The 12159-nt window shown below is 40.0% G+C and overlaps 1 protein-coding gene across 1 annotated transcript in view; it reads left to right on the top strand.

Annotated features, from left to right (window-relative positions):
- LOC150085132 (branched-chain alpha-ketoacid dehydrogenase kinase-like) overlaps window positions 1–12159 on the top strand; it is a 275984-nt gene that overhangs the window by 249838 nt on the left and 13987 nt on the right. The window contains exon 11 of the mRNA XM_090373887.1: window positions 3563–3721. Within this exon, the coding sequence (XP_090230013.1) occupies window positions 3563–3721 (159 nt within the window). The remainder of the gene's footprint in view (window positions 1–3562; window positions 3722–12159) is intronic.

The following is a 12159-nucleotide window of genomic DNA, read 5'->3' as shown; positions in this document are numbered from 1 at the left end:
AATTGGTCAGGCAAGACTTCCCCTTAACAAAACCATGCTGTGTCCGAGCTATAACTGAAGTCTTGTCTAAATGATCCTGCAGTGCTTCTTTAACTAGTGCCTCCATTAATTTTCCTGGAACAGAAGTTACACTCACAGGTCTATAATTACTTGTGTCAGCCTTTGATCCTCCTTTGTAATTGGGGTCACATTTGCACATCTCCAGTCTGTGGGTACCTCCCCTGAGTCCAAGGAAGCTCTCATAATTATGGCTAAGGGTTTGCTTACCTCCTCTGCTGCTTCCTTTAATATAACTGGATAGATCCCATCCACCCCGGTTGCCTTTCTTGTGTTTATCTTCAACAATTTCTCCTCCACTTTACTCTCAGTTATTACAAGATTTTCTAGGTTACTGCTAGAGTTGAATACACCTCTGGCTTTCCCCTCGCTAAATAACTCCTCGTGTGCGAATGTCGATGCAAAATATTCATTTAGTTTGTTAACTAAATTTGTTAACTAAGGAACTGGATGCAAAAAATAATTTTGATATCATATACTTGGATTTCAGGAAAGCTTTTGACACTGTTGCGCATGGAAGACTACTGTACAAATTGGAGCAGAATGGTATTAAGGGTAAGTTGCTACAATGGATAAAAGGATGGTTAAGTGGGAGAAGATAGAGGGTGGTAATCAGTGGGTGCTGCTCTTCGTGGACTAATGTTATTAGTGGAGTCCCACAGGGTTCGGTGTTGGGTCCACTGTTGTTTTGTATATTTATCAATGATATTGATGAAGGTATATCAGGCTTAATGTCGAAGTTTGCAGATGACACGAAGGTTGGCAGGGTTGTTAATGACAGTAATGGCAGTGTGCTACTGCAACAGGATCTAGATAATTTGGGCAGATGGGCTAAGAAGTGGCAACTGAAGTTTAACCTTGACAAATGCAAAGTATTGCATATGGGTAGAAGTAACCCCAGAGAAACATACCAACTGTGTGGTACTACACTTAAGGTGGTAGAAAATGAAAAAGACCTGGGAGTAATTGTGCAGTCAGATATGAAGTTTTCTGAGCAATGTAGACAGGCTGCTAGGGCAGGTCATGGGGTTTTGTCAATGATATATAGGAATTTTGCTAGCAGGGAAAAGGAGGTGATTGTCCCTCTGTATAAGGCAATGGTCAGGCCACGCCTTGAGTACTGCGTACAGGTCTGGAGGCCTCATTTTAGGAAGGATGTAGATTTGCTTGAGCGTGTACAGAGAAGAGCAACACGATTGGTGAGGGGAATGAAGGGATCCTCTTACCAAGAGAGGCTTAAGTTCTGCAAATTGCAGTGGCTGGAGACTAGGCACCTGCGCAGTGATCTGATTGAGGTCTATAAGGCCTTGAATGGGTTGAGCACGCTGAATTCTGATGGGATCCTCCCACTTGTTCAGAATACGAACCTACGGGGACATAAGTTCAAATTAAGAAAGGATAGATGTAGAATAGATGTGCGGAAATTTGCCTTTAGCCAGCGGGTGGTTAATTGCTGGAACAAACTTCCATCTGTCGTTGTGGAAGTTGATAGGTTAAATAAATTTAAGGAGGAACTGGACAGGCAATTGGAGGGTATGGTGTGATTTTTTTTTTTTTTTTTTTGGCTGATGCTGCATAAGCTCCTACACTTGCTTTCTTGCATCAAGTGCCACTACTACTACTACTACTACTACCTGAGCACGATCATCAACAGTTGACCCATCGATATCAAGTGGTCCAATCTGATTCATCCCCTTCCTTCTAGAGTTTACATAAGTAAAGAACTCTTTGCTGGTTTTCTTTGCATCCCTTGCCAAAGATTTCTCGTAATCTGCCTTCGCCTGCCTAACCTCCTTTGTAACTTGGTTCCAGATCAACTTGTATCTATCATAGGCTTCCATGTCAACCATTAATTTGTATGTATCCCATGCATTTTTCTTCTCTGCCATATGCCTCATCAGTTCGTCTGACATCCATTTAGGCCTAAACCTTGAACAATATTTCTTGGTTGGTATGTAAAGCCTAGTAGCTTCCAAGATAAGTTCTTTGAATGCTTCCCATTTTGCATTTGCTGTTGGTAACATCATCAGTTGGTCCCACTATATAGAATTTAAATACTGTCTCAGTCCATCGTAGTCACCTTTACGAAAGCAATAACCCTTCCCTTTACCCCTAATGGTAGTTACCTCTTTGAGTAAATCCCACTTCAGCACACTGTGATCACTGCCACCTAGTGGTTCATTTATCTGCAGATTCTTAATGCATGAAGAATCACTGCTGATAATCAAATCAAGAGTATTCCTCCCTCTAGTTTCCTCCCGAACGTGCTGATGTAGAAAACAATCATCCAATAAATCCACAAAAGCCTTGCTAGTGTGTGAGTGACCAGCCCCCAAATTCCAGTCAATATCTGGGAAATTAAAATCTCCCATTATAAGACTCTCTGATTTACTGGCCCAATCTATTTCCCTGTACAGTTTCTTATTATACTCATCAGAGTCATTAGGCCTATAGCACACTCCTACTCTCAATTTTGATCTCCCAATGCTTATGTCACACCAAACTGACTCGACACTGCACTGTCCAGCGATGTCCACTGGCTTCACTTCCTTGGATTTTATGTATTTCTTAACTAATAGCATAACCCCCTCCTCCCTTCCTATCCAGTCTATCCTTTCTGTAGACGTTGTACTCCCCAAATTCCAGTTCTGCACTCCTTATATCTGTGTGACACCACGTCTCTGATATCCCAACAATATCTGCCTTTGATGTTTTGAGCAATACCTCAAATTCATCAAATTTATTTACTAAACTCCTAGCATTGGTATGTACGCAAGTATACATGCCCCTATTTCTATTCTTAGCTACCCTAACACAACCCATGTGTTTACTCGTACCGCAATGACTCCCAGCAGTCTCTGAAATATCCTGCATCTTGTTTTTCAGGCTTCTGCTCATTCCAATAGAAGCAGTGCAAGAATCTCTTTCACCTCTGCCAGTGGCTACTGTTAATCTATTCGTCTTTGTCTCCCCCCAAGCTAGCAGTTTTCCGACCCACCTAACACTGCCTCGATAGCATCAGCAAATATTCTTGCACACTTTCTATTTAAGTGTATCCCATCCCTGTAGAAGCAATCTCTCCTGTTAACAAGTACAGTCCAGGCTGAAAAAAATTCTACCCCTCGAGCCTTGCACAATCTTTCCAGGGCCGAATCGATCGACAAGGCTCTCATCATATACTCCTTCCTATCGTGCCTGGGCAGAATTGCAGACACTTTCAAATTCAACCCTATTTCACGGCTTTTTTTCAACAGTGACCTGTACTTGTTAAGCAATTCTGCCGGTCTCCTACTCTTGATGATGGTGTTCAGGAAAAGTAGGGGGAGGGGTGCAGGTTTAACTTTCATTTTAGTAATTTTTTTCTAATTTGTGATTTGCCAAAATATATATATATATATTTTTTTCTTTTATTTCATTTAGAGAACTGAGCATGCATTTGTAATCACTCCCCCCCCCCCTCAAACTATGTAAGTTACTAGTTCAGATATTTTTCCTTTCCCAATAGAATCTCTGATAGGGGAGGAGGTATTCCCCATGATATTATTAATAAAATAATGAAGTACCATTTTACTACTGGTAACAATGATCAGACCTTAGATGGAGATCTCCTTGGTTCTATGATGCATAAACCAAATGAAGGTCCTGCTGCTGCTCCCATGTTTGGGTAAGTTCCATTTAAGTTATAGTAAAATCTGTAAGGTAAAACTATAATTTGTTGTAGTATTATTTATTAATTTGTGTGTTTGTTTTTCCATTTTGAAAAAAACTATGGCCATTCAAACAACTAATGCTTGAAATAACTGTTGCTTTTTAGTTTAAGTGATTCATTTATTATTATTTTATTTATTTATTTTTTTTTGTGGAACTATTAACCCCCTCCATTGGTGTTTGAGTAAGAAATTCACCCATATTTATCTGAAAACAAGAATAGTCAACCCTGCTGAAGTTATTGAAGAAGGAAATGAGTATTTAAGGTGTTATCAGATCCATATTCCTATTATTGTTCTCATATTTAATTGATTTATGGCCAGCAAAAATGGTTTTGGATAATGTCATGTTTCCTATGAGGAATATTAGCAACTATGTCATGCTTTGTCACAAATTACACATGCAGCGCTAATGAAATCTGGAAGAAACGACACTATCCATGCATAATACGCTGTCAAAACAATGACTTGGCTCAGGATTTCAAAAGTACAAGCACAAGATGGTTACACTGCACATTCCATTTCGCAATGAGGAAACAGAGGTACCATCAGAGAGGAAATATGTCAAAATCTACAGCGACAATGAAGAGCTAATACTAGATCGTAAATTATCATTAGCATTAGTAGAGGCATATGATGCAAGAAAGCAAGCTTATTCAGCATCAGCAACAAAAAAAACACACCACTCCCATTTCACCCCTCCGTTCGCTCGAAATACCTGTCCAGTTGAGCCTTAAATTTGTTTAGGCTATCAACTTCAACAACAAGTGATGGAAGTCGGTTCCACCAACCAACCACCCGCTGGCCAAAGGCAAATTTCCACACATCTATCCGACATCCGTCCTTCCTCAATTTGAATTTATGCCCTCTGAGCTGATTATTCTGAGCAAGATGAAGAATCCCATTGGCATTGGGCATGCTCAAACCATTCAAAGCCTTATACACCTCTATCAGATCACCTTGCCTGTGCCTAGTCTCCAGACTCTGTAATTTGCAAAACTTAAGCCTTTCTTCGTAAGAGCAACCCTTTGTTCCATTCACTAATCTTGTTGCCCTTCTCTGTACCCGTTCCAGCAGCTCTACATCCTTCTTGAAATGAGGCCTCCAGACCTGTATACAGTACTCAAGATGTGGCCTAACCATTGCCTTATACAAGGGAATAATCACCTCCTTATCCCTGCTAGAAAAATTCCTGTATATCATTGACAAGACACCATGAGCTACTCTTGCAGCTCGTCTGCACTACTCAGAGAACTTCATATCTGCCTGCACAATTACCCCCAGGTCCTTTTCATTCTCCACCACTGTCAGTGTAGTACCGCAGATTTGATGCGTTGCTCTGGGGTTACTGTTTCCCATATGTAGTACTTTACATTTGTCAATGTTAAACTTCATTTGCTACCTCTCAGCCCATCTGTTCAACCTTTCCAGATCCTGTTGCAGCAGCATAGTGTCAGTGGTGTCCTTAACAACCCTGCCAACCTTTGTATCATCTGCAAACTTGGACATTAAACTTGATATCCCATCATCAATATCATTCATAAACACCGAAAACAACAACGGACCCAACACTGAACCCTGAGGAACTCCACTAATAACATTAGTCCACGTTGAGCAGTGTCCATTGATTATCACTCTCTGTCTTCTGCCACTCAACCATCCCCTTATCCATAGCAGCAATTTGCCTCCAATGTCAGACTGCTCCAATTTGTGCAGCAGTCTTCCATGTGCAACAGTATCAAAAGCCTTTCTAAGATCCAAATATATAATATCAAAGTTATTCCTTGCATCCAGTTCTTTTGTGACTACATCATAGTATCCAATCAGATTGGTCAGGCAAGACCTGCCCTTAACAAAACCATGCTGCGTCTGAGCTATAACTGAATTCTTGTCTAGATGATCCTGCAGTGCTTCTTTAACCAGTGCCTCCATTAATTTACCTGGAACAGAAGTTAAACTAACAGGTCTATAATTACTTGTGTCAGCCTTTGATCCTCCTTTGTGAATTGGGGTTACATTTGCACATCTCCAGTCTATGGGTACCTCCCCTGAGTCCAAAGAAGCTCTCATAATTATGGCTAGGGGTTTGCTTACTTCCTTTGCTGCCTCCTTTAATATAACTGGATAGATCCCATCCACCCCAGGTGCCTTTTTTATGTTTATTCTCAACAATCTCTCCTCCACTTTCCTCTCAGTTATTGCAAAATCATCCAGCTCACTGCCAATGTTTACTTTACCTACATCATTCTCCTTCCTGAATAACTCCTCATGCGTGAATGTAGATGCAAAATACTCATTTAGATTGTTAGCCACCTGAGCAGGATCCTCAACTGTTGAACCATCAATATCCAGTGGACCAATCTGATTCATCCCTTTCCTTCTTGAGTTTAAATAGGTAAAGAACTCTTTTCTGTTTTTCTTTGCATCCTTTGCCAAGGATTTTTCGTAGTCTGCCTCTGCCTGTCTAATCTCCTTTGTGACTTGGTTACAGACCAACTTATATCTATCATAGGCTTCCATGTCACTCATTAATTTGTATGTATCCCATGCATTTTTCTTCTCTGCCACATGTCTCATTAGTTCATCCGACAACCATTTAGGACTAAACCTTGAACAATAATTCTTAGTTGGTATGTAAAGCCTGGTAGCCTCCAAGATTAGTTCCTTGTATGAATCAGACTCGGACATTTGCAAAATGATTGAAATATGTAAGACTATTTCGGTGTAAAGACAATGACAACGGTGACTCTGACGAAGCATGCGGTAATGACCTGCATAGCATTGTAATGCGACTGCGAGAGAAGACCCCTTTCGAAACTTTTACAATCATCCAAACACAAGATGAATGAGGATCTAAAGCTGGCCACATTCAACCAACTCAGCGCAATTGCAAAGAAACACGAAAACCTTGATGACCAACAAGGACTTCTGCAACTTAATGAGAATGGTCAATGACAAGCAAAAGATTCTACTCGTACATGTAATTTGGAGTCTGTTATCTCCCAATCGTGAGACAAGTCACATATTCTTGACCAGCCCATCTGGTTGCTGAAAAACATTTATAATTTGCCTCTTGATGGAAATAAATATATAACCGCTTCAGTAATACAGACGGTTACTGTAACATGTAATTAAAGCCTACATTACATACACTTCAACTGGTAAGGCTGCAGTTGCGATAGAACTACCATGCACAGTGCCCTCAAGATAACTATTTCTCTGGTTACCAAAATGTTTCTGCCACAGATGGCAGTGCTTAGCCCAAAGCCACCTAAGTGGTATGCCCCGAACCATAAACGTTTTTCTGCAACCAGCTGTTTTATGCCAGCTGTTTAGCACATCCAAGATCACCTCCCATGATTCTTTGCACAATTTCCTCTCCCGACTCTGTTTTTCATTATTATGAAACAGAAATGACGTCGTTTCTGCATCACAAAATCGTGACAAATTGATTTTACTACCGACCAAAATTTAGTAGGTACTGCTGAATATGTTTACACATCAAAAAACCCTTCCCGTTTCGCCCATCCATTCACTCCTGATATACCTTCATTAATATCATTGATAAATACAGAAAACAACAATGGGCCCATCACGGATCCCTGGGGAATCCATTAATAACATTAATCCATGAAGAGCAATGTCCATTGATTATCACTCTATCTTCTCCTTCGCAACTTGCCATGAACATCATACTGCTCCTACTGTACGAGTTGCAGCAGTATGCCCTTAACGCCATACTGCTCCAAATTGTACAGTAGTCTTCCATGTGCAACAGTATCAAAAGCTTCCCTAAAATCCAGGTACAGTCATACCTCGGTTAACGTTACCTCTGATAACGAAGTCTGCAATTTCATCACCCATTTAACACAAGAAATATTCCAATTTAAGGCCAACGCCTGACAATCATCCGATTGGTGACTGACGGCGACTCGTTACGTGCTCCCGAGCTGTGGGTTTTTCTGTTATAACAGTTTTGCACGTCATTCTTCTAATTTAGTCATCATTTACACTTCATAGGATGTGTTTCAGTGTGGCGCATTGCAATAATTGACGTAGGTTCTTTGATAGCATTACATAATGTAGATTTTGTAAATTTTAATAGAAATTTTTTTTTTTTTAAGTTAAAATGTCAGAATCAAAGAAAAGCAATTTCTTTGGAAACTAAACTAAATATCATACGACGTGTTGATGGCAATGCTGATGGGATTCTTCCTCTCGCTCAGAAGAATCACCTGAGAGGGCATAAATTCAAATTGAGGAAAGACAGATGTAGGATAGACGTGCGGAAATTTGCCTTTAGCCAGCGGGTGGTTGGTTGGCGGAACAGACTTCCATCCCTTGTGGTGGAGGTTGATAGCCTAAATAAGTTTAAGGCTCAGCTGTACAGGTATTTTGAACGAACAGAGGGGTGAAGTGGAAGTGGGTTTTTTTTGGCTGATGCTGCATAAGCTTGCTTTCTTGCATCAAATGCCTCTACTAATGCTAATACTAATTAAGTGTCCGTAGATTTCCCGTTCGTAACTTGCCACCATTGTTATACGATACAACATTATATCCCGAACTAGATAGCATAAGCTTAGTATGGTATAGTATATAAAATAATATTGTCAATTAAATTGTATTTTTTAACGAAATACCTATGACTTAGATTACAAACGTAACATAATTAATTAATACATAACTTGATATGGAAGTTATATAAATGGAAATTGTAGATAATACTCGATACTAAAAAATATATATAGCATTATAACTATTTTGGGATACAAATTTAGGGTGATAATTTTGTACCGAAATTGAAACTTTATTGAAATTAAATCGAAACCATGACTCAGACCAGAGCAGCAAAGCAAAATGCTCAAGCTAATGGGAGTGTTGTGGCTCAGGGGAGAGCTGATGGGGGGCAGTTGCCCTCTGAACCACAGCCTTTTAAAATGCACTGCTTGCTTTATGTTTGTGGAGCAATCGGGTACGGGGTATTGCCATGGGGGATGTCTTTGTGAGCACGCGATGTAAGGAGTGTGAGGAAATGAGGCGACAGCTCAGCGTTGTTATGGGCCTATATGAGAGCTTGAAGGACAGGGTGGATGCCCTCGAAGGATCTAAATTGAAGGGCCCATCAAGCTCTCAGCTGCCCACATCAAAGCCAGAGCTTCCACTTGGTCATCATGCAACACAACGACAACCCCCAAGGCAGAATGAGACTATTGTCAGGGAAACATGGAACATGCTTTGTAAAAAGGATAGGTGGAACAGGACCAAGGTATGTCTGTCAGGGGCAAAAGTTAATGAAGTTGTAGAGTGGATATCATCTTTTAAGGGCACAAAAGGTGATATAATTGTACACGTTGCGCTAATGATATTAAGAGTAGGAGACCGGCGGAATTACTTAACAAGTACAGGTCACTATTGAAAAAAATGCCGCGAATTAGGGTTGAATTTGAAAGTGTCTGCAATTCTGCCCAGACATGATAGGAGGGAGTATATGATGAGAGCCTTGTCAATCAATTCGGCCCTGGAAAGATTGTACAAGGCTCAAGGGGTAGAATTTTTTTCAGCCTAGACTGTACTTGTTAACAGGAGAGACTGCTTCTACAGGGATGGGATACACTTAAATAGAAAGGGTGCAAGAATATTTGCTGATGCTATCGAGGCAGTGTTGGTGGGTTGGAAAACTGCTAGCTTGGGGGGGGGAGACAAAGACTAATAGATAACAGTAGCCACTGGCAGAGGTGAAAGTGATTCTTGCACTGCTTTTATTGGAATGAGCAGCAGCCTGGAAAACAAGATGCAGGGTCAGAGACTGCTGGGAGTCATTGCGGTACAAATAAACACGAGTTGTGTTAGGGTAGCTAAGAATAGGAACAGGTGCATGTATACTTGCATGTACACCAATTCTAGGAGTTTGGTAAATAAATTTGAGGTATTGCTCAAAACATCAAAGGCAGATATTGTTGTGATATCAGAAACGTGGTCTCACACAGATATAAGGAATGCAGAACTGGAATTTGGGGAGTACAATGTGTACAGAAAGGATAGGAAGGGAGGAGGGGAAGTTATGCTGTTAGTTTAGAAACACATAAAATCCAAGGAACTAAAGCCAGTCGACATCACTGGATAGTGTAGTGTCGAATCAGTTTGTTGTGACATAAGCATTGGGAGATCAAAATTGAGAGTAAGAGTGTGCTATAAACCTAATGACTCTGATGAGTATAATAAGAAACTGTACAGGGGAATAGAGTGGGCCAGTAAATCATAGTGTTATAATGGGGGATTTTAATTTCCCAGATATTGACTGGAATTTGTGGGTTGGTCACACACACACTAACAAGGCTTTTGTGGATTTATTGGATGATTGTTTTCTGCATCAGCATGTTCGGAAGGCAACTAGAGGGAGTAATACTCTTGATCTGATTATCAGTAGTGATTCTTCATGCATTAAGAATCTGCAGATACAGGAACCACTAAGTGGCAGTGATCACAGTCTGATGAAGTGGGATTTACTCAAAGAGGTAACTACCATCAGGGGTAAAGGGAAGGATTTTTGCTTTCCTAAAGGCAACTACGATGGTCTGAGACAGTATTTAAATTCTGTACGGTGGGACCAACTGATGACGATGTTACCAACAGAAAATTCAAAATTGGAAGCATTCAAGGAACTAATCTTTTGTGGCTACCAGGCTTTACATACCAACTAAGAAATATTGTTCAATGTTTAAGCCTAAATGGATGTCTAATGAAACATATGGCAGAGAAGAAAAATGCGTGGGATACATATAAATTATACACCCATTAATATGGGTGACATGGAAGCCTATGATAGATATAAACTGGTCTGTAACCAAGTCACAAAGGAGATTAGGCAGGCAAAGGCAGATTATGGGAAATCCTTGGCAAAGGATGCAAAGAAAAACAGAAAAGAAACTGTGTAAACAGAAACTGTGTAAACTCTAGAAGGAAAGGGATGAATCATATTGGTCCACTGGATATTGATGGTTCAACAGTTGAGGATCATGCTCAGGTGGCTAACAAATTAAGCGAGTATTTTGCATCTACTTTCACACAAGAGGAGTTATTCAGTAAGGGGAATGCCAGAGGTGAAGTAAACTCTTGCAATGAGCTAGATGATTTTGTAATAACTGAGAGGAAATTGGATGAGAAATTGTTGAGGATAAACATAAAAAAGGCACCCAGGGTGGATGGGATCTATCCAGTTATATTAAAGGAGGCAGCAAAGGAAGTAAGCAAACCTTAGCCATAATTATGAGAGCTTCTTTGGACTCAGGGGAGATATCCATAAACTGGAGATGTGCAAATGTGACCCCAATTCACAAAGGAGGATCAAAGGCTGACACAAGTAATTATAGACCTGTGAGTTTAACTTCTGTTCGAGGAAAATTAATGGAGGCACTGGTTAAAGAAGCACTGCAGGATCATCTAGACAAGACTTCAGTTATAGCTCGGATTTAAGGAAAAGTCTTGCCTGACCAATTGGACTGGATACTGTGATGCAGTCACAGAAGAACTGGACTTTGATATTATATATTTGGATCTTAGAAAGGTTTCTGATACTGTTGCACATGGAAGACTGCTACACAAATTGGAGCAGTGTGGCATTGGAGGCAAATTGCTGCTATGGATAAAGGGATGGTTGAGTGGGAGAAGACAGAGTGATAAACAATGGACACCTCATCGTGGACTAATGTTATTAGTGGAGTCCCTCAGGGTTCAGTGTTGGGTCCATTATTGTTTTCTGGATTTATAAATGATATTGATGATGGTATATCAAGCTTTATGTCCAAGTTTGCAGACGATACAAAGTTGGCATAGTTGTTAAGGACACGACTGATGCTGCATAAGCTTGCTTTCTTGCATCATATGCCTCTTCTCAGAATTGTACAGATGTCACAATGGCCAAATTAATTCGCTTAAGGAGTCCAATTTTAGAAAAAATGGAGAAAATGTTAAAATTGTGTATAGATGATATGTCACGTCATATGCCTTTAAGTCAAATGGTGATTCAAGAAAAAAGCATTATTTTTGTTTATTCATCTAAAATCTAAACAAACTGAAGAAATTACGGAAACTTTTGGGGCTTCTCGTGGTTGGTTAGAGAAATTTAAAAATCGGGCCAGAATTCATAGTGTAAAATTAACAGGAGAAGCTGCAAATAAGTTTCCAGAACAACTAAAGGAAATAATTGAACGTGAAACATTTCCACTAAATTTGATGTTACTACTATTACTACTGTTGACCAAAGCGGTTTGTTCTGGAAACAGCTACCATCAAAAAGCTTCATTTCTATTGAAGAAAAATCAGCTGCTGGGTTCTCTTTGGATCAAATGTCTTTGGTGATTATAAATTAAAATTGTTATTAGTTTACCATCTGAAA

Source organism: Mastigoproctus giganteus, chromosome 5 (genome assembly GCF_048544385.1).
Source record: "Mastigoproctus giganteus isolate SK-2022 chromosome 5, ASM4854438v1, whole genome shotgun sequence".
In the NCBI taxonomy this organism is placed as follows: Eukaryota; Metazoa; Arthropoda; class Arachnida; order Uropygi; family Thelyphonidae; genus Mastigoproctus; species Mastigoproctus giganteus.
This window is presented reverse-complemented; position numbering and strand designations above follow the sequence as displayed.